At 41.4% G+C, this 23,433-nt stretch overlaps 1 protein-coding gene across 1 annotated transcript in view; it reads left to right on the top strand.

Moving 5' to 3' along the window:
* Positions 1 to 7,138: 7,138 nt before the first annotated feature.
* si:dkey-220f10.4 (tubby protein homolog) overlaps positions 7,139 to 23,433 on the top strand; it is a 48,986-nt gene continuing 32,691 nt past the window's right edge. Inside the window, exons 1-3 of the mRNA XM_035402849.1 lie at positions 7,139 to 7,268; positions 14,571 to 14,756; positions 14,881 to 14,988. Of these exons, the coding sequence (XP_035258740.1) occupies positions 7,160 to 7,268; positions 14,571 to 14,756; positions 14,881 to 14,988 (403 nt within the window). The 5' untranslated portion in view covers positions 7,139 to 7,159. The remainder of the gene's footprint in view (positions 7,269 to 14,570; positions 14,757 to 14,880; positions 14,989 to 23,433) is intronic.

Genomic DNA, 23,433 nt, shown 5'->3' with positions numbered 1-23,433 from the left:
GAGTGCTGAGGAGAGAGATGAAGTTAGGGTGGAGGATGCAGAGTTAGTTGAGAGCTTGGAAAATGATTGAAGAGTGGGGAGGGAAGCAGTCACTCTGGGAGCAAGAGAAGAGGGTGATAGGGAGCGGAGGTTACGGCGGAAAGTGACAGTGGGGATGGGAGGAGGAGAGGGAGGATGTGGAGAGAGGGAGAGAGAGAAGGAGATGAAGTGATGGTCAGACGTATGCAGGGGGGTAACCGTAAGATTGGAGCTGGAGCAGGTCCTCAGGAAGATCAGGTCTAGGAGGTTGCCTGCCTTGTGGGTTGGGGGAGAGTGTTGTAGGGAGAGGTCGAAGGAGTGGAGTAGTGGTAGGAAGGCAGCAGACTGGGAGGCCTCTAGGTGGATGTTAAAATCTCCCAGGAGGATCAGCGGGGTGCCGTCCTCAGGGAAGGAGCTGAGCAAGGTGTCTAGCTCATCCAGGAAGCTTCCCAGGGGCCCCGGGGGACGATAAATAACAATAATATAGAGGTTAGCAGGGTAGGTGATAGAGACAGAATGGAATTCAAAAGTGGATATAGACAGGTCAGGGAGGGGGAGAACAGAGAATTTCCAGGTGGGGGAGATCAGTAGACCAGTACCACCACCGCGGCCAGATCGCCGGGGGGTGTGGGAGAAGGAGTAGGAGGACGAAAGGGCAGCAGGAGTGGCAGAGTTGTCTGGTGTGATCCAGGTCTCTGTGAGGGCAAGGAACTGCAGGGATAGGAGGGAGGCATAGGCGGAGAATGGTGGTCACGCAAGATACTGATCAGTATTCTGTTCATTTTATGGTATCTTCTTTTTTGGGGAATCTGTGATTAACAAATGCATATCTGTATCCCCAATCATATGAAATCAATAGATAAGTGCTTAATGAATAAATGCTTAATCGTTAATTCATATTTAAGCTTTCTAAATCCGTAAATGACCTCCCTACGGTTCCTATCTATTCCTAGCCAGTATGATCCTGATCTCAAGTGTAATACACCGTTGTGAAAAACGATTGCAGACTGGAACAGCCAGCTAATATAATTCACTTAATTTATTTACTTGCTTTGACTTGAATGCCTGTTAAGTGCATGAGAGAAAGCAAAAGATTTCATCTATATTAAGATTTATTTTTTATTCAAATGGAAATGTGCAATGCGCTTTATATTTATATGTACAGTGGGGTCCAAAAGTCTGAGACCACATTTAAAATCTATAATATTTTCACATAAACCTGGAAATAATCAGAAAGTTTGAGGATTCAGAAACATTACAAAAAAACAAGAAGTTATTACATGTAAAATGAAGAAGAAATATTTAAGATTATGCACTATTTCTAGGTCAGCATTCAAATTTAAGCAAATCTATACTTATACTATTATACTACTATTTATACAAATACTTTGTACAAAAGGTCAGATTTCCTTGAGTTGTATCCCTTCCATTGAAACATGCGTTCAGATGACAGGTGGATTTGATCTACTCATCAGAGGCTAGTTCAAGTAACTCAACTTGCAGCCAGTGTTCACCTGTTATAAATATGGCTGTGCCTCAAGTTTCCAGCAAATCATTGCTTACTAAGTAGAATTGTGGTAGTGGGAAACATGGCATCAGAACTAAGTGAAAGTGTCAGAAGTCAAATTGTTATTCTAAGCAAAGAGGGGCTTTCTCAGCATCAAATCATGGCTAGACTAAAGGTTTCTAAGAGGGCAGTGCATGGAACTCTTAAACGCTTTGCAGAAACTGGATCAGTTGTATCCAAAAAACGATCAGGAAGACCAAAAATGACCACACCATCAGAAGATCAATACATCAAGCTTAGTTCCCTGAGAGATAGAAAAGCAACTTCATCACAGATACAAAATTTGCTAAATAAAGAACGCAAGACTCCAATCAGCAAAAGTACTGTCAAAAGAAGGCTGTCTTGTAGTGGTCTCAGAGGACGAGTAGCAGTTTCTAAACCACTTCTCAGGAGGGGAAACAGGGCCAAACGCTTGGGGTGGGCTAATAAATACCAGCATTTCACAGTGGATGACTGGAAAAAAGTCCTATTTACTGATGAATCCAAGTTTGAGATTTATGGCAGTAACAGAAGGGTGTATGTAAGGAGACAAACAGGAGAGAGAATGATACCGCAGTGTATCAAACTCACAGTGAAACATGGTGGTGGGAATATTCAAGTCTGGGGGTGTTTTGCCTACTCTGGAGTTGGACACCTGCACCGAATTGACTACACCCTGTCCAAGGAGAAGTACCACTCCATTCTTCAGAGACATGCTATACCCTCTGGTTTGCATCTTTGTGGAGAAGGATTCATACTGCAGCACGATAATGACCCCAAGTGGAGTCCATGCCAGCTCGAGTGCATGCTGTCATTAAAGCAAAAGGGGGACATACCAAATAAGAAGATATTCTGAAGTTCATGTACATTTTTCAAAAATTCAACTTTTCACTCAAATTGTTATGCTGATATTATCATTTGTAATGAAAGAATTAGTATTACATTCAAAACAAATGCAAAATAGAAATATCTTGACTAGTGGTCTCAGACTTTTGGACCCCACTGTATATTAACAATGTGTAGTAATAAAATAAGAGCTTGTCATCCACTGCAATAATGGCTCTTTTCATTATTTGCAGGAAAAATACAATATGGGCAACGACAACCTTTTCGATATGATTTGCTGTACTGTAATGTTGTTAGTCCTGCTATCCTGAACTTGGGTACTGACATAATCGAAGCAGTACCAGGTGGAAATTATTCAAGATGTCATTGCCTAGTGTTGATAATGTACCCCATAACTTAAACCATCCCATTTAATTGTGCTTTGTGTCTGTGTTTTTTAAAATCATGAAATACACGCTAAGAGATTACAAATCCACTGGGAAAACGAACATTTTTTCCTTCTAAAAGCAATGAGTTGTGGCCTACAATTAAAAGGGAACCTTGAAGTGACTTCAAAAACAGCGGTATTATACGAAAAGCGGTAGCCACTGACGTGATGGTCAGTCTATCACAGTACACAGACAGATTTTCACACTTACTGAGTGCATTGAACTATGAGTTAGCCAAGAAATAATAGATAAATGGTCAAAATGCAAAAATAACATAAAATCTTGATAAATTAGGCTTATGTATTTTTTACATTCATACAATAGTAATCTTTGTGACATTTATCATCTTCATCATCACCACTTCACCTTAATCAGCACCATAGCATCATTTGAAACATAATGTAAGAGCAAATTAAATAAAAAATGAGAATAGCTATATTATGTTGGCCTATTTATTTTTCATATGTGATTAGCCATCATCAGCGTCATCATCATGCAAAGACAGAAATACTACTACTACTAATAACATTTTTAATGATATTAGGCTATTAGTAGCAATATCAGAATGAGAATGTAGTCAAAATAATATGTTGGAATCAGCATAATAGAATCTTAATTTAAGAGCCACATACATTTGAGGCCATAATGTTACATACACTTAGGCTAAGATATTAAAACTCAGTTTTTCACAATTCCACACATGTTCATGTTACCATACATTTCTTTTGGCAAGTCAATTAGGGCATCTACTTTTTTCACATCAGAGGTCATTTTAAAACAATCAATTAGAGACAAATTTATTTCAGCTTTAATTCACTATATCAGAATTTCAGTGGGCAAAAAGTTTACTTACACCTAGTTGACTGTCTCTTTAAACAGTCTGGAAGATTCCAGAAATTGACGTAATGACTTTTTAGAAGCTTCTGATTAGCCAATTGTCATAATTAGCTGTTAATTGGCACCTGTGGCTGTACTTAAGGGCCTACCTTTAGAGCTACTGCCTTTTCGTCCTTGATACCATGGGAAAATCCAAGAAAATCCAAGCCAAGACCTCAGAAAAAAAAGACTGGACCTCCACAAGTCTGGTTCCTCCTTAGGAACCATTTCCAAACAACTGAAGGTACCATGAGCATCTGTACAAACAATTGTACGCAAATATAAAAATCTTGGGACCACACAGACACTGCATCGTTCAGAAAGGAGGCACAAATTAACTCCCATGGCTGAACAAACTTTGGTCCAAAAGGTTCAACTGAACCCCAAGACAACAACAAAGGAACTGGTGAAGGAGTTGGAGGCATCAGGCACCAAATTATCCCACATTGCCAAGGCTTCCCCTACTCCAAGACCGACATAAAAAAGCCAGAATGAAGTTTGCAGGTGATCACCAGGATGAAGACTTAGCCTTTTGGAGGAGCGCTCTCTGGTGAGATGAAACAAAAATTGAACTATAATGATCAGCGCTATGCATGGAGGAAAAAGGCTGAGGCTTTTAATCCGAAGAACACCATCCCAACTCTGAAGCATGGGGGTGGCAGCATCAAGCAGTGTTGTGGGGGTGTTTTGCTGGAAAAGGGACTGGTGCACTTCAGAAAATAGCTGGCATCATGAGGAAGGAGGATTATCTAAAAATACTGAAGCAACACCTCAAGACATCAGCTAGAAAGTTAAAACTTGGTCGCAACTGGGCCTACCAGCAGGACAATGGTCCTAAGCATACCTCTAAAGTTGTAACAAAATGGCTTAAAGACAACAAAGTGAAAGTACTGGAGTGGCCATCACAAAGCCCGGACCTAAATCCCATAGAAAAAAAAAGCGTGTCTGAGCAAGGAGGCCCACAAACCTGACTGAGTTACACCAGTTCTCTCAAGAGGAATGGGCAATAATTCCGGCAAAGTATTGTGAGAAGCTTGTTGAAGGCTACCCCAAACATTTGATTCAAGTTAAGCAATCTAAAGGCAATGACACCAAATACTAACAAAGTGTATGTAAACTTTTGACCCGCTGAAAATTTGATGTAGTACATAAAAGCTGAAATAAATCTCTTATTTTTTTCTCTTACGGAAATAAAGTAGATACCCTAATTGACATAACACAGGAAATGTATGTTAACGTCAAATGTGTGGAGTTGTGAATAATTGAGTGTGAATGTCTTTAGCCTAGGTGTATGTAAACTATTGGCCTCAACTGTACACCCAAAACGACTGGGCTCACGTGTGCTGTCCGCAAACATATATTACAACACCTTTGTTTACACACCCCATCTCAAGAAATCTTGACTTAGCTACTTCCTCTTCTCCTTCCATTTCATAACCCTAGCTCCCCTGGTAGGCCCAGGTGGATTGTGTTGTGGTTCACCAATCATCCCAAAAGAATATATGGAAAGTAAACATTACAATTTAATGTAATACTTTGTATATGTAAAGTATATATGGTAATTTATGTATAAATAAAAAAATGTGATATTGCATCCACAGTTGTTTGTCTGATATTAGCTCCAACAGATGCAATCGTAGCTAACTACAATTTATGGATTCATTTTAGATATCCAGCTTGCTCTAACTAAATCTGGCCTACATTATTAGAATTTTGTAATATCTTGACTGAAACAGTGAAATAAAGCAGTGAGAGTGGATATAGTTGAAAGGTTAAATGCGTAAATTGAACAGCTAACTCATGAGTTGGTTGCTACACAAAAACGGACTGCAAATAAATGCAGTTTAAATTTTTCTGTTTCTGCTCCATTTCTTCTCCTCCTCAAAAAATGCCTCCTCTCCCCCATAACAGGTCATCAGGTCATGTGCTTTTCATTCCTGCTTGTTACAATATAGAAGCTAAATAGTGAACTTCTGCAACAATCCGTTGATCATGAGATCAAGATAATAGCACTCCATAGCAGTGGCCAGGTGAAGGTTGTAAACGATGGTTTGGGCTATTAGCACTTGCTGTTTTATTGCCCTGCAGTGCAACTGAGCCGCTGATAAGAATATTACTTTAGATATTTCTAAGTTTTAATTTAAAATTTCAGAGAAATATGAATATTATAAAAAACTGGGATGTCAACATCCCACCACTAGGGAACCATGGACAGGGATTAGCAAATGCAAGACTTTACAAAAATAAGATTTATTAAGGTGTGCACATTTAGCAGTCTCACCTTATTGTCTGTTGTGTTACAATGAGTTTTTGGAAGACCCGAGAACTAAAATAGCCTAAAGAAAATATGAACTCTGAGAAAGTTGAATTCCCCAGGAAGCTAGTTTTAACTAGCGAGTAGCTTCATTCTTTTTTTGCAGCAGGCCAATCAGCTTGTGCCAATTGCCACCCCAGGCTCTAGCACCACCACTTTGCCACCCCACATCTTTTGCCACCCTGTGCCGTCACCTAGTGTTGCCTAACAGACCGTCCGGCCCTGACTGGATCTTCACACACAACAACAGTGATCCATGAAGGAAGCACACTAACAGATAATGATTGTTTTTCTATCAAACTTTGTGCAGTGGACTTTTTACTTTTCATAAACAAATAACAGCTGCCCCTGTTTTTCCCACGGCGCGCAGGATTTCCACCATGGGCTATGCATGGCAAATTGTGGTCACTATCTCACTCACTCAATCACTCATGGACGACCTGAGCGGGACGTTTTGTAGGACACATGCGCAGGTGGTGCTTCGTTTAGTAGGACGCATGCGCAGGTGATGCTTCTAGCGATGCCTTTCTTAGCATTTCCTAAAATCAGCACCTCAACTGCCATTATCCCGCTTTCACTTGCAAAATATTAACAGCTGCTTGTAGCGACGCCTTTATCTGTCTGCATCTCCCAAAATCACCACTTCGAACGGCACAAGATTTTTAAGCACAGCTTTATCGCCTAACGTTACTTTAGCTAACCCTAACATGTTAGCATTTCGCCTACTTTAGTTAACCTAGTTAGCACGTACGGATGATATCCTGCACGCATGAATAGGAGCCATGTTGGCGCCGTAGGTCTGGACAGTTTCATGCTTGTTAATTTACATGCCCCTTGCCCTACAAGCAACAGCTGGCTTAGTTTTTCCACCTTATGAATCTCTCTGGACCCAAACCATCTTTTGGCTAAATGTTCTATGCCGTAATCATCCAAGCACTTGACCACCCGATAAACATAATTATGGACACAATATAAGCTGCATATTGTTAGTTAATTGTTGGGTAACTGAAGACAAATTGTGGAGAAACATTTTGTATGCAACAAAATGTGTTTATATTTTGTCTAATTTAAACCATCTCTTAGCAATCTCTACTGATCAAGAAGCAACAGAGGAGGAGAGCTGACTCCCAGATGGTGATAGCAAACCACGATGCCTGGACCAAGAACAGGAGGCAGAAAGCAAGAGCAGAGGACACTACACCTCTTCTCAGCCAGTCACAGAGGAGAAGCTTTCTAAATGGTTAGTACACACTAACTGATTTATCACTGATAGAGAAAAACAGAATTCAAAATGCAATGCTTGGGGATAAGCATTCATGCTGACTCACTTGACCATTTTCCTTACTTGTTAACCTTACACAATTGGCCCTGTTGTCCCAGGGGAGCATGGGTTTGCCAGTCAAGGGTCCTTGCTTTACTACTGCTTAATATTGTTTATAGTATATTGTTTGGACTATACACTCAATGTTGTTGTTAGTGAGAAATAATTTCTCCTCTGGTCGCTACTACATTTTTTTTCATTTAACTTCATAATTTGTATAGGCAAGTACATTACAGAAAAGCATCTATAAGCCACAGAACGCAGGGTCAAGTGGTTCATCATTCATTCATTTTTATGAAAATACTTACTTTAAAGTGCATATGAATTGTCTCATGAAATTTATCATGGTGACCTTTTGGGGAAGGAGAGCCTTAACTTTCAACCAGGTATGAAATAAAATGGTTATTATAATTACTGTTAGAAAGTTTCATATCTTGACAAATCATATATTGAGTTTACTGTACATTTAAACTAATACCAATATGAAGACAATGACCATGTTCTCAGTAAACTGTACAGAATAAAATACAAAATACAAAGAAACATGAGTAAATTTTTTTGTTGTGGCTCAAGTCTGGGTCATCACCTATTGTAGTCTTAAATAAAGGTCATGGAATTTCTGCACTTATAGAATGCAGTCTATTTTCTCCCCTGCATTTTGACTCTTTTTCTGCGTAAAAAGCACGGAATCCTGCAATAATGCGACCACTGAAAATTTCCCTTTTACCTACTTAAAGGATTTTACATCACATTACATTACAGGCATTTGGCAGACGCTCTTATCCAGAGCGACGTACAACAAGTGTATAACCAAAACCAGGAACAAGTGTGTTGAAAACCCTAGAGGGAAGTACAGTTCCAAGTGCAGGGAACGACCGCGTCGTTTAACTTGGACCCTGTAGGTTAATCTGATTAACACAACAAACACAGCAACAAAGCAGTCTATTCAAATAAAATAAGCAATAGTTGAGTAGGCACATAGTGCAATAACTAAGTCAACTAAGATAAACAGCTTACCTAGCTACAACCCTAAGATTACAAAGTCAATTAGAGACTACAGGGAGGTAGGGAGGGATGGGGAGAGGTGCAGCCTGAAGAGGTGAGTCTTCAGTCGTCGTTTGAAGGTGGTCAGGGTCTCAGCTGATCTGACTTCCACGGGAAGGTCATTCCACCATCATGGAGCCAAAACAGACAGGAGACGTGATCGGGAAGCGCAAGTGCGAAGAGGGGGGAGGTACCAGGCGTCCTGAGGTAGTGAAACGGAGGGGTCTGGCTGGCATGTAGGGTTTGAAGATCATGTGGAGGTATGCTGGAGCTGATCCCTTGACTGTCTGGTATGCTAGGACCAATGTTTTGAATTTGATGCGAGCCATAATGGGCAGCCAGTGGAGGGTAGTGAGCAGGGGGGTGACGTGAGAGTGTCTGGGAAGGTTGAAGACCAGACGAGCTGCAGCATTCTGAAAGAGTTTCAGGGGTCTGATGGCAGATGCCGGTAGGCCAGCCAGAAGAGAGTTACAGTAGTCCAGGCGGGATAGTACCATTGCTTGGACCAGGAGGTGGGTTGAGTAGGTGGTGAGAAAGGGGCGGATTCTCCGGATGTTGTACAGGAAGAATCTGCACGCCCAGCTTACCGCTGCGATGTTCTTGGAGAGGGACAGCCTGTTGTCCATCACCACTCCGAGATTCTTGGCACAGGGTGATGACATCACTAATGTGTCCCCTAGGGAAATGGAAAAATCAAAGAGGGAAGAGGTTAGAGCAGGAATGAAGATTAGCTCCGTCTTACCCGGGTTGAGCTTCAGGTGGTGATTGTCCATCCAGCTCTGAATGTCCCTCAGGCAGGCGGAGATGCGGGCAGGAACTTGTGTGTCCAATGGGGAGAAGGAGAGGAAGAGTTGTGTGTCGTCAGCATAGCAGTGATAGGACAAGCCATGGGCAGAGATTACAGGGCCAAGGGATCTAGTGTATAAGGAGAAGAGAAGGGGACCGAGGACTGAGCCCTGGGGAACTCCCGTGGCAAGGGGGTGGGGCGGCGATACTCTACCAACCAGGCAACCTGGTAGGAGCGATCGGAGAGATAGGACTCAATCCAGTCAAGGGCTGTGCCGCAGATCCCTGTTGCTGCCAGGGAGGACAGGAGGATGGAGTGCTCCACAGTGTCGAAAGCAGCTGAGAGATCTAGCAGAATCAGGACAGAGGAGAGGGAGGCTGCTTGTGCGGCATGAAGTGACTCACTGACAGAGAGGAGTGCAGTCTCTGTCAAGTGGCCAGGCCTGAAGCAGGGCGTCTAGCTCCTCCGGGAAACTTCCTAGGGGCCCCGGAGGACGATAAATAACAACAATATAGAGGTTGGTAGGGTATGTGATAGAGACAGGATTTCTGTGGTTGTTCATTCCTGACGACTATGTGTCTCCAAACACGCTATTCCTAAAAGAATCCCATTATTGACTGACGTTTTATTTTGTGGTGGCCGTGCAGCTTTTGTGACATTGTGTCACAGATGGGACGATGTAGGGGAAATGCTACTGTACAAGCATTTGTGCATACTGTGTGACCAAGGTATTCAGTTAAATTTTTTTTGTGTAACACTTTTTACATAAATAGCTCTATTTTCTGGAATCCATGGTGCACTGCTGATGGGTGGAGTCAGTGGTGCATCGCATGGATGCACTGGGTATGGTGACTGAATTTTGGTATTTTCATCACCAGAAGCGAGGAGTGCATGACGCTGGTGGAAAATGGACTGGATTAAGCTGAATGTACTATCAGTGGATGTGTTGCAGCTGGATAGCCAATAAAATTTCCTCTTTTCATTTCCTTTAAGAGCTGTGTGGTTTGCAGCCAGCATACTGTCAATTTCTGTGGTCTACCACTGCAATGGAAGAAGAGCACATGCTCATCAGAAGAAGTTCCCCCCAAGAGAAATCTGACATCTGAATCTTGTGAGGGAGGTGTAGAGTAGGTGTAGAGTAGGGCTATCACTTTTTACAAAAATTGAACTGAAATTTAAAATTGAACTCTCATAAATAAGAAAAATGTGTTTGCTTGTATGTAACTTATCTTTTTAACTGCAGTCACATAATTAACATAACATAATTAAAATGAAAAGATTGTTGAAGTTCAAGCAGCGTTTATTGTCATTCTTCTCAGCTTTAGGTGGTCTAAGAGTACATGGTACTTGTAGTCCTCTGTGAGGTGCCTGTGGGGGTCTAGTAGGCTGTCAATTCCATTCTTCAGCATAATAAAGTCACTTTCCTTTCCAGTGCTAAAATGAGGTGTTTAGGTTTAGGTATGCCAAAGGATGAGGCAATGGCCATTTCCATAAGGTTGGGCACCATTGCGTCTACTGGAGGCCAGTTGTGCACAGGACCAAATCCCAGAAGGTACATAGGCACGACAGGGGAAGGGTGCTAGACAGGGGAAGGCTGTCCATACTGAGGATACTGCACATGAGGCTGATAGGGCAACAGCTGAGGCATAGCGTACTGACCATAGGGAGGCACTGGATATGATGCGGCCTGCCGTGGAGGAGGTTAGTGTAGCAGTGGTGGAGGCAGGGTGACAGGAACTCTTTGCAGCTCTGGTGGAGCTGGAACGTGCTGGGCACATGGAGCTAGGTCTGAACCATGCTGTGGCACATACACAGGTGAGTGTTGGGTAGGTGGAGCTAGAAACTGACCGGGCTATGGCTCCTAGGCAGAAGCTGGTGCACGTTGGGCAGGTGGAACCGAGTCTGGAATAGGCTGCGGCTCATGCACGGGAGTTTGTGCGTGCTGGGCAAGCGGAGACAATTCTGGAATAGGCTGAGGCTTAGGCGTGGGAGTTTGTGAGCACTGGGCAGGCGGAGCTGAATCCAGGCCCAGACGTGAGAGCTTGCTCTGGCAAGGTAGGCTGAGCTGGATCTGAAACCCACTCTGACACTGGCTCTCGTGGAACGTGCTGAGCTGTCCTGTTAAGCTGCTCTTGTGATGCTATGGTGGTTCTTCCCATTGGGCTGTGCATTGGGGAGGGTGCTCGGCTTAGGATCAGGGAATATGGCTGTAACTTAGGGAGGCTTGAGTATTGTGGAGGATATAGAGGAGGCTGTTAAAGTATGGGGAACCTGCATGACTGTGTGGGTAGGGCACCTATATGGCACTCTCTATGGTTATCTGCAGCTCCTTCATCTGTCTGTTCACATCTCTGAGGCATCCGTTGCCGTTGCTCATACTCGAGGTTCCTGTACAGTACTTGGACAGGGGTAGAATATTCTTTGTGAGCACCCTCATCTGGCAGTAATTCTGTTTCTTGAATGCTGCACTCTTCTGTTAGTGTAGTTAGAACAGGCTGTTTAACTAGGTAGCCAAGGACAAAATCTTCAAAATATCCCGGGAGCTGCCAGAGCAAACTAGGGTGGGGACTCTGTGGTGGCTGTCCGTCATGGAAGTTAATGGAGGTTGCCTTGGCGCAGCGTGGGTACATCCGGCTCGAAGGGCCAATACTATATTATACTGCATATATATATATATATATATATATATATATATATATATATACACACACATAATGTGACCCACCACGGAACATAAGTATAATATTGCAGAATGCAAATATCAATGCTTATACTACGAGACACAGCCGGAAGGGAACAGCATCACACATCCGAAACGTGGCTGCTTTATACCAGCACAAAGAAATGTTTATCTAGTTGCAACAACAACTAGATAAACACAAAATTATAAACTACTATTAATGGCAATATAATAGCACAACTTTTCACAGAACACTTATGATTTCACCGATGCACACCATAACAAAACAAATTGTGCGGGCCAAACTTGCGAGGAGGAGTGTTTGCCCTCAAAACAGGCTAGAAATGGACAAATTTGGTGCATGCGCAGTGAGACAGTAAGTTAGTGGAGGGATACAGCATGCAGTGCATGCGCAGCAGAGGATTTTACACAACCTTGATTTAACTTTGTTGCTCCATGTTAGGGACCAAGCAGTGAGGCAATGAGGAAACAAGAGTTATAGATGAAAAACTGGGTTTTTTATTTACCCAAAAAAATACAAAAACATTATAAACCAAGAATTTAATAACTAGGCCTATAAAAGAGGTCAACAAAATATAATCATACTCAAAATAGCAATAACTAAAAAAGATGTTAACTGAACAAACTAACACAATCTTCCTCTTCTTCTTCTTCAGTGTTTTATGGCAGTTGGCATCCTTTGTAGTTGCATTACTGCCTCCTTCTGGATCTAATCATGTATTGCTGTCTGGTTCTCTTATATCCTTTTACTTATTCCACTTGCCCTCAAAAAACGAAATATCTCCTTCTTTCCCTCCACCGTGTCCCCACTCTCAAACAGATCTGTAAACCTTGCCTCCACTCCTAGTCTCTGTAATCCTGTAAACATTACTCTTCTTTCTTGCTCATACTTCCTGCATTCAATCAGGACATGCTCCACTGTTTCTAACTCCTGGCACTGATCGCAATAGCCAGTTGGATGTTTTCCTATAATAAATAGTGTGCTATTCAAGTTGCTGTGACCAGTTCTTAATCTACTCATTACTTGCTCTCTTCTCTCGGTTCCACTGTTTCTTGCCATTCCTACTTTATTTTGTATTTTATATAAATGTCTTCCTTTTGTTGCACTATGCCAATGTTGTTGCCATTGTTTGATTACTCCCCTCCAAACTATGCTTTTCCCCTCTGATTTAGAAAGTTTAACATTAAGGTCCACATACTCTCTCCTGACCGCCGCCTTCGCCAACTTATCTGCTTTCTCATTTCCCTGGATTCCTGAGTGTGCTGGTACCCACATGAACTTTATGTTTTTCCCTTGATTAGTTATCCTTGAATTATTAAACAACAGTTCATATAATATGTCTTGGTGATTATTTCCTGATCCTGTTTTAATGCTTGACAATGCTGATACAGAGTCACTGCAGATGAGTATATTATTGGCCGTCACTCCTTCCACTCACTCTAATGCTAACAGAACTGCAATTAGCTCAACAGCATATACGCTCAAATAATCTGACGTTCTCTTACTGATTCCAGTCTGTTGACTGGGAATCACCACTGCAGCCCCTGTCACCTCTTGGATCCTTTGACCCATCTGTTAAAATCTGTAAATAATCATTGTAATTCCTGTCCCTATGCATGTAATATTCCTGAACTAAATCTGCTGTTTTATTTCTGTGCTTAATATTCAATAGTTCCATGTCCACACAAGCATTTTGCAACATCCAGACTGGTTTCACAGGCCACAACACAGTTGGACAAAATTTAGTTTCATGAACTTGCATTTGTTCTGCAACGTCCTTGCCTACCCATCCAAAGCTTGTTTTTTGTGCTTTTTCCCTCTCCCAACTAGCCTCCAATACCCTCTTAGTTGGATGACTTTCTGTGTGTCCCCTTAGATTTATCCAGTAATTGGCCATCAAATGTTTCCTACGAATACACAGCGGCATTTCTCCTGCCTCAACTTGCAGAGCACACAATGGCGCCGTTTTTACTGACCCTAAGCAAATCCTCAGAGCATGAGCCTGCACAACATCCAGGTCTGACAACACAGTCTTGGCTGCTGAGCCATATACCACACTACCATAATCTATTCTTGCCCGGATTGACCTAACACAATGACGCATGAGGGAACATATATAGCGGTTTGGCCAAACCAAATAACACACAAGATGGACACCAACTACAACTAAATACAAAGCAAAACTAACTAAACCCAAATCCCCCCATGACATGGCAGCACATGGTTTGGCCTAATGAGCTGGCTCCGGTATTTAAGAGTCCTCAGCCTTCAGCCACACCTTTTGCTTCACAAGGAAGGGACCTCCCCCAACAACCCCGGTAAATCAAAGACAAAGAAAAATGATTAATATAACAGAAAATTGCCTGTGTAACCCTACAGTGTTAAAATGTGTGCACTTCATATAAAACAATGTAAGGTTAAATAAACAGATTCCAAATCAAACAAACTGTGTGATGTTAATTGTTAGGGTGTGGTTGACTGCAAATGAAATTAACCTGTGTAGGTAGTAAACTAATGAGGTGAGAGTGTGAATTGGAATAGTATTACCATGTGTGGCTGGGGCCATCACACTCCACTTTACAAACGTTTACCTGGAACCTGGTTATTTAATATTGTTTTTACATGTTATCTACATGCTTTTTTTTTTTTGATTGGTTTTGATTTCTAACAACTCTTGTGCTTTGATAGGCCCTCCGCTTGAACCGTTTCCTGATGTCCCCCTGGACACGATAGATCTTGGTGAACTCAACATCACACCTAAGACAGTAAGAGAGGAAACAACAATTCCAGAGCCCATAATTGCCATGAAAACAGAATTTGAAAGTGACAGCCTACCAGAAGGTGAAAAAATGAAGAAAAAATGCATTAAAAAAGGTGAGGCTGTAATGTCCGTGTGGAGGTCAATACATTTGGAGGTCAATATGAAATAAATAATAAAAAATTAAAACAAATAGCCTAACTGGTTAAACAACATGTCCTAATATTCATTTTGTCCCAGTGTTGGAAGAGGATGACGAGAGGAGGGGTGAAAAGAAATGTTTAAAGAAGGAAGAAAAGCCACAACCCTTGGATGAAAGATGGAAGAACAACATAAAAAAAGAACAAGGTGAGAGAGCTCAAAATGAGAGAATTTGTAGGGAACATGGAGTAACACTGATCACATGTAGGCCTCCAGGGATTTTTCCTTTGGCTGATTTATGTCATTGAAACATATACACTATATGACCAAAAGTATCTGGACACCCATTAGTCAGGGGCTGTTTTTCAGGGTTTGGTCTAGGCCCCTTAGTTCCAGTGAAGGCAAATCTTTCTACAGCATATAATGACATTCTAGACGTTTGTGGATGACCCTTTCCTGTTTCAGCATGACAATGCCCTGGGCACACAGCAAGGTCCATATATAACTGGTTTTGTCAGTGTGGAAGAACTTGATTGGCCTGCACAGAGCCCTGACCTCAACCCCATCCAACACCTTTGGGGTCAATTGGAAAGCTAACTGTGGGCCAGGCCTAATGGCCCAATCAGTGCCCAACCTCACTAATGCTCTTCTGGCTGAATGGAAGCAGATCCCTGCAGTAATGCTCCAACATCTAGTATAAAGCCTTCCCAGAAGAGTGGAGGTTGTTATCGCAGCAAAGGGTGGACCAATTCCATATTAATGCCCATAATTGTGGATGGCAGGTGTCCACATACTTTTGGCTGCGAAGTGAATTAACATATATAGTACTGGCACAAATTATGAAACCACTGTGCTTAACAAAGAATTTCAGTACTCCTAAAACTTTTATCTGTGCCCTTCCTTCTGTTGTTGTTTCCCGGAGCCATTTTCATCTTTAAAAATATATTCAAAACAGTTATCTTCTTGACCACGAGCGGTATGCATATTATATTTTATGTAGAAACATACTAGACAATTAAATACATGTTCAAGCTGATTATAACATTTCCAGCAGTAAGATACATTAGACTCCTCAATTATGTAGATATGACCTAATACATATCGGAAACTGTAATGATTATTGCTTGTTTAACAGAAATGCAAACTATTTTTTGCGAATTGTTTTTTATTTTTTCTTTATGTTGATATTACATTTATTAAATATTACAGTGGTGAGGGGTCACGTGATGACAGCTTAGGAGATGGTCGATTCCACGGGAGCACCGTAAACACCCAACAAATATTTAACATTCTCACTTGAGATACGGCTCTTTTTTCTAATGTTAGCGCAGTAGTATGTCTCTTGACAAAACAACACCAAACAATGCAGTTGTCCAAGGGCAAAAAACAGAACAAACCGCGACAACAAGTCACCGACAGCACCCCTACATCTTTAACCCAACATGGCGGCGAGCATGAAGAAGATGATAGCGAGATGGAACTGGAACCTGGTATCGCTGAAGCACTTGAACTGATGACCAGTAAACTAATGACGGCCATTAACGACAAACTCGACCCTCTGGCTAAAACAGTCCTTTCTCTCACCAACGAACTGAAGAGGGCTAGCGACTGGATGAGGTAGAGGCCAGAACGCTACAGCTGGGAACTGCTAATGAACCTCAAGCTAATAAAATACTAGCCCTGGAGAGGAAAATTGAATCTCTCGCAGATCACGTAGACGAGCTTGAGAACAGAGGATGACGAAAGAACATTCGCATTTTTAACATGCCAGAGAACATGGAGGGGAGGAATGCTTTGGACTTTTTTGAGCATTGGCTTCCGAAGTTTCTCAACATGGACACCAAGGGAGGCCGTGTCAAGCTAGAAAGGGCACACCGCTCTCTAGCGCCCAAGCCCGGCTCTGACCAGCAGCCGCGTCCGGTTATCATTCGATTCCACGCATTTCCCGATAAGCAGAAGGTAATGGCAGCAGTAAGGTGAAAAGCAGGGAATGGCGACATCACCCTAGAGGGAAGGAAAATGTCCTTTTATCACAACCTATCTGCTGCAGTGCTTCGGAAACAGAAGGAGTTTAATGAAGCTAAACAACGCCTTAGAGAAATCGGGGCAGCATATTCCATGCTTTTTCCTGCAAAGCTACAGGTGTCACTCAACGGCATGAAGAAAACTTTTCTCTCCTTGAATGAAGTTCTGTCTTTTGTGGCCAGCGCAGCAAGCCAGAGCTGATAAATACGCGGAGCACAAGAGAGAATAATCTGGACAGTGGGTAATTTATATTGGTGGCTATCGGTCCTTTTTATTGTAGGGTTTAAACAATTATACTGGTGACCAATCTTTGGTCACCCTTACAGGTGCCTCACAGAATAGCAATCCCCGTAACCTGGGGAAGGACCCCACCCCTTACTTATTTCTTTTTACTGTTATGGTTTTGTGTTTTTGTTTGTATTTCATGCTCGGTACTGGCCTGCCAGGTGAAATATTTCATTATATCAATACAGCTGGTTATATTAGCTAAACAAAAAAAGCAATACAAAACAAGGTGCATCAAATCATATCTTTGTTTACCTTTATGGGGGACCAGTTCAGTTCATCATATCTACTGATAGGATGATGCCGACTAAATAACTTTGTTCATGGAATATAAGAGGTTTGCGAGGGAATGTAAAGCGGAGAAAGGCCTATGCTCTATTGAAGAGGGAGAGAGTGGATGTGGCCTTATTACAGGAGTCACACCTAGATGACAATGAGGTCTATCAGCAAACATATGGCTTAGCTATGCTCAGAAGTCCTCGATAATAATAGGATTTTCCAATAAATTTCGAAAAATCGTTGACAAGGTTTCCTTAGCAGCGTCTTTGTTTTACTGCTACCACGTGAATGCGTAATTGAATGCGATGATAAGAAAATTGTCCGGTACGCTGACCTATAAAACACTATTCCAAAAGCAAAATTAGACATGTTATACATCGTTAGAAAGCTTATACTCTCCCCTACTGAATAAATGAATTGTCAATCAAGCCAGACTGTACTAAAAAGGGCGACGACGCCGTAAACAACATGTGTGGTATTACACACAGCTATTTTGGAAGGTACCCAGACATCACACATGCGCGTATATTTCCCAAACGGATTGTCCAAGACAATATATGACCACTCAGTCTCAAAAGGGACATCTCTGTGCGTAAAACCAACGGTAAGGTTGTATATTTATTCAATATTTAGTCCCAGATATTGACTGTAGAATGACATGGTATCATTTAAAAAAATCTTTTCTCGTTTATTTCGTTATTCAGTGAGCAGCGTTTTCACTGCTGTATAGGCATATCTTAGGGCTATTGTTGGGTTGATCGTGTTGCTATGACAGAGTACGATTTTTTGGTGGTGAAAGAATATTTTTACGAATGCCAAGATAGACAATATTGTCCATTATGTCAAGGGTGGGGGGTGATTTTCCTAGATGAGACTGCAGGGAGGGGGTCCGTGTTAAATGAATGACCAGAGCGAATATGGTGGCACTGCGAAACTCCGTATTCGGCATAGTTGTCGTGTGTCGTCTACTAATGAAACTAAAACAACGCGTTTCTGTTTTTAACTCATACTTTGGATGCAGTAGCACCGAATGTCTGAGTTTAGTAATCTCGTGCCGACCACTAGGGGCTTTGTGCTAAGAGGTTAAGAGAGCACTGGGCTCATCATCAGATCCCCTATTATTATAGAGGAAGTGTGCCACACAGGCAGCCCTTGATGCCTTGCTAACCCAACAAGCCAGGAGTGCTATTCTCTTTTCAAAGCAAGGGTTATATGAATACGGTGATAAACCTAGTAAGTATTTGTCTCGCCTAACTAAAGTTAAGACAAATCCCCAAGTGATTACCTTCAATTTTAGATGCAAACGGCATCCGACACTTTGATAACAAAAATATTAATAACACTTTCTGGCACTTTTATGTTCAGTTATACGAAGCTGACCAGTCACTGGGAACCTCAGAGAGGATGGAATATTTTTTGGAGGGCTTAACCCTCCATACTATCTCTGAGGCTAAAAAATGCGAGTTAAATGCTCCCATCTCCAGGGAGGAGGCCCTCTTAGCACTTAAAAGCCTACAGTCAGGTAAATCACCAGGTCCTGACGGCCTGAGTTGTGATTTTTATAAAGAGTTTCATTACCTACTTATAGACCCTTTCCTGGAGATGCTGGAACACTCCTTTATAGCTGGTAGCCTTCCTCACTCACTACGGGAAGCCGATATCACCGTAATTCTTAAAAAGGGCAAATGCCCCGAGGACTGTTCGGGATACAGGCCTATCGGTCTTCTAAACCAAGACATTGAACTATTATCTAAGATATTAGCACTACGATTGGAAAGGGTTTTGCCTTTTATCATTAGAGAAGACCAGACAGGCTTTATCCGGGGCAGGAACTCTAGTCACAATGTCAGAAGGCTCCTGAGTATTATTCATCTCTGCCAAACACAAGAAATTGATTGTATGGTCATCTCATTGGATGCAGAGAAGGCCTTCGACCGTGTCGAGTGGCCTTATATGTTCCGCATTCTGCATAAATTTAATCTGGGGGAAAATTTTATCAAATGGGTCAAACTTTTATATAATAAGCCCCTAGCATCAGTCATCACCAATGGTTATAGATCAGACAACTTCCCACTCCATTGTTCAACACGTCAAGGCTGCCCCCTTAGCCCCGCTCTTTTTGCCCTTGCAGTTGAACCTCTATCCGAGGCCATTAGGCAGGATCCAGCGATAAGGGGTATAAATGTAGGAGGAGCCCAACATAAAATTTCCCTTTATGCGGACAATGTTTTGTTATATATATCGGAGCCTGTGACTTCCATTCTGCGCCTTGTTGATATTATTAGTTTGTTCGGGTCCTTTTCTGGCTACAAAATCAATTTCTCCAAATCCCTAGCAATGCCAATGGGAAGCCTCAGAGATAGAACTAATTCCATAGTCTCTTTTCCATTTCGCTGGTCCATGGCAGGATTTACGTACCTGGGTATTCAAATCACCCCTATGTTTCATGACCTGTTTAAGACCAATTTTAACCCTCTTCTAGATACTATAAAGAAAGATCTACACTTCCCCTATCATTACTTGGCAGAGTCTCTATCATTAAAATGAATATCCTGCCAAGATTACTGTATCCCCTACAGATGATCCCTCTGCTTATATCAAACAAGGTGCAGAAGTTACTAAATGGTTGGTTAAGTGATTTTATCTGGAACAAAAGAAAGCCTAGGCTAAAAATGTCAAAACTACAGCTGCCTAGCTCGACGGGAGGTTCATCTCAATTAAGATTTATAGCAGAATGGGTTAAGGAGGATCCTACTTCTGTTTGGCTGGACCTGGAAATGTCACAAACCTCTGGTTCCTTGCTGGGCCTTTTGTCCTGCAAGGATTTGAAATCAGCTAGGAAACTCTGTAACAACAACCCCATAATTTCTAATACCTTAAAGGCATGGTTTTTAACACAAAAACTGGAGGGCAGATCTAATTTAACCTCTCTACTGATTCCAATTCAAGGTAATCCTGGTTTTTCGCCAGGTATGATAGAGGGTGGGTATAGCACTTGGACATCCCAGGGGATAAAGAAAATATGTGATCTATTTGAGGGTGCATCCCTATTGTCGTTCGAACAACTCCAAGAAAAATACAATCTCCCCAGACGCAATTTTTTTTGATACCTCCAGGTTCGTGATTTCATAATTAGAAAAACTACCTGCAATATCAATGCTAAGATATCAGCAGTGGAGCAGTTACTTCTTTTAGGGCCAACTAAAAAATCTATAACTCGTTTCTATGTCTTAAGCCAGACTGAGGTGTTAAATATGCAGGATGTCGCGCAGACATGGCAAAATGAACTTGGTGTAAACATTGACGAGGATAAATGGGATGTGATATGGGACCATTCAAAGAAAATATCAGTGTGTAACCATGCTAGACTATTGCAGTTTAAAATCCTGCACCGTTTGCAAATCTCCCCCAACAAAAGATTTAAAATGAACCCCCAGTTTTCACCTATGTGCCTAAAATGTAAAATCTGAGTAGGGACCTACACTAATTGTATCTGGTCCTGCCCTAAAATCCAAGTATATTGGATGGATATTCTGCAGGATATGGAAAAAATCTGGTGTGGTTTTGCATATGAACCCTCTCTCTTTGCTCCTGGGCCATCCGAGTCAAGATGCAATAGTTGGTACTGGTTCTGGCAGACTGTATGATATCCTTGCATATGCCGCAAGGAGGAATATTTTTCTGTCATGAATAAATTACAAACCTCCTGCTAAAGCAAATTGGCATAAGATAATAATGGAGTGTTTTACCCTTGAATACTTGACCTGTCTACTTCACTCTTCAAAAAGACAGTTTGTGAAAATATGGACTCCATATCTCCACTTCTCCAACTCCACAGTGGCTTCAACACTTTCAAGCATTCTCCTGGACTAATTGAGATATCTGTGCCTTGCCTATGATCCTGTAACTGTAATGCATCCTTGTCATCTGCGCTTTTATTGTATCCCAGCTTTTATTTATTTGTATAAAAAAAATTTAAAAAATGTAACTGTCAACATTCATACTGATTCATCACAATGTTGTGCTGAGCTTTTTGTTGTTGTCTGTGTATTTGTGAAAAAAAAAGAACAAAACTCAATAAATATATTTGGGGAAAAACATATATATATATATTACAGTGATAATCAATCTCGGTTCTGGGGATTCCCTGTTTATGCTGGTTTTCGTTCCAACCACAATTGCAATTCCAAAATTTCAGAAAGCTGTTAATTTTTCTTAATTGGTGCTTTTCATGTTTTGAGAGATTATTTACCGTCTTAAGGCACATTATGTCAGAAATAGCTATGCCTGCCATTAAGATAAAAGTCCCATGCTAACATTGTGCAGTATTGGCAACAACAGCTTTAACAAAAAATAACTAACTGATCAAGTTCAGAACTGAGGGGAATCAAAATGCTCCTAATTAGGTTGTGGAGCGTATGTGTTTAAGTTCTTTCATAATAATTTTTCCATTAAACATATTAACACAATGCAGCATTGGCTAGTTATCATTTTCTCTGTCTTTTAATTCTTCATTATCTACTGTACCAAATCTTTAGTTTTAGTGACCATGTGTCCACACTTTCACCAATTAGGATCCTATTGATTCACCTCTGTGTTTAACTTGATCAGATAACTTATTAGTAACATTACTGTTCAATACTTTTTAACTAGGCGTGGATAACACTGCAACGCCACATTTTTACCTTTTCATGTTACCTAGCCCTATATATCCTCTACCGACATACAAACAATTAGTAGGTTTGTCATGTACAATAGCCCATTGAAAAAGCTTCCATTTAAAAATATGAAATACACTTTCATTTATTTCTCATTCATGGTAAAGGAAAAATGCTTCAACCCATATGGGTTTCTTTCATCTAGAATGTGTGTCTGCATCCGTGTATGTGTATGCATGTCTCTTTGCATACATGTATGCATGTCTCTTGGCAACATAGCATAGGTAAGAGTGGTTTGTCTGGCAGTCGGAGGGTTTTTACCATTTACCGTACAATAAGACATGATAGCTGATGAAAAACACCTTTTTAATGTACAAAAATGCCAAGTTACTCACACATACAAAGCACTGTCTATAAGTCATTCATTCAAACCTAGGCCTGCCATTAAAAGTATTGATATCAAAATTGTGCCAAGTTACATGCAACAAGATTGTCTATCTTAGCTCAGACAACTAAACACGCTGCATTCCAAAGCAATGCTACCCAATGTTTCCCAATTGGGTAGCATTTTTGTACATTCGAAAGTGTTTTTCATCAGATATTTATACACTGCCCTTATATTCAAACATGTAAAAATGACTCCGGGGGCTATATTTTAACAATCTAAAGCGCAGGGTGCAAGTGCATTTAGGGCGTGTCCAAATCCACTTTTGCTAGTTTAACGGCGGATAATCTGAGCGCAAAGTAAGGCGCATGGTTCAAAGGGGTTGTACTTAGTCTCTTAATTAATCATAGGTGTGTTTTGGGTGTAACATGGAATAAGCCAGTCAGAGTGTCATCTCCCATTCCCTTTAAAACCCAGGTGCGCTTTCACATTGGAGGATTGCTATTATAATGGCAGATTTGCCAAGTAGTAGGAAAGAACGCTTCTCTGCAGAGGAAACGGATCTGCTCGTGCGCAAAGTGTCCCCTAACAGCCACCCCTCTAGGGGGGGATCCCCCTGGAAGACTGCAGGAATGACAGAGTTGGCCAGTATAAAGGAGTCATGGCTTGACCCAGGATAATTTGCGAATACATGTGTAAATAAATACCTTTGTGTATTGCCACGATTGGTCAAATAATTAGCCAGTTTCATTCGTCATTACTGCGATTAGCTAATTCTGATAAATATTATGACTAACCATGATGACAGGTATTTTTTAAAAATACTGCGCATTGTGCACCCGCCTATGTAGGTGTATATTACTATCTTAATAATACACCCTTAAAATAACAGTAAAATACTGCGCCATTGACTTAAGACTAGGTTTTTGTTGGTAAATCGTGCAATCGCTTTCCGCTGCCTCAAGATAGCAATGCGCCAACAATGCAACTGACCACACCTAATTTTAAGACCAACCATAG

The sequence above is a fragment of the Anguilla anguilla genome, chromosome 2 (assembly GCF_013347855.1).
Source record: "Anguilla anguilla isolate fAngAng1 chromosome 2, fAngAng1.pri, whole genome shotgun sequence".
In the NCBI taxonomy this organism is placed as follows: domain Eukaryota; kingdom Metazoa; phylum Chordata; class Actinopteri; order Anguilliformes; family Anguillidae; genus Anguilla; species Anguilla anguilla.
This window is presented reverse-complemented; position numbering and strand designations above follow the sequence as displayed.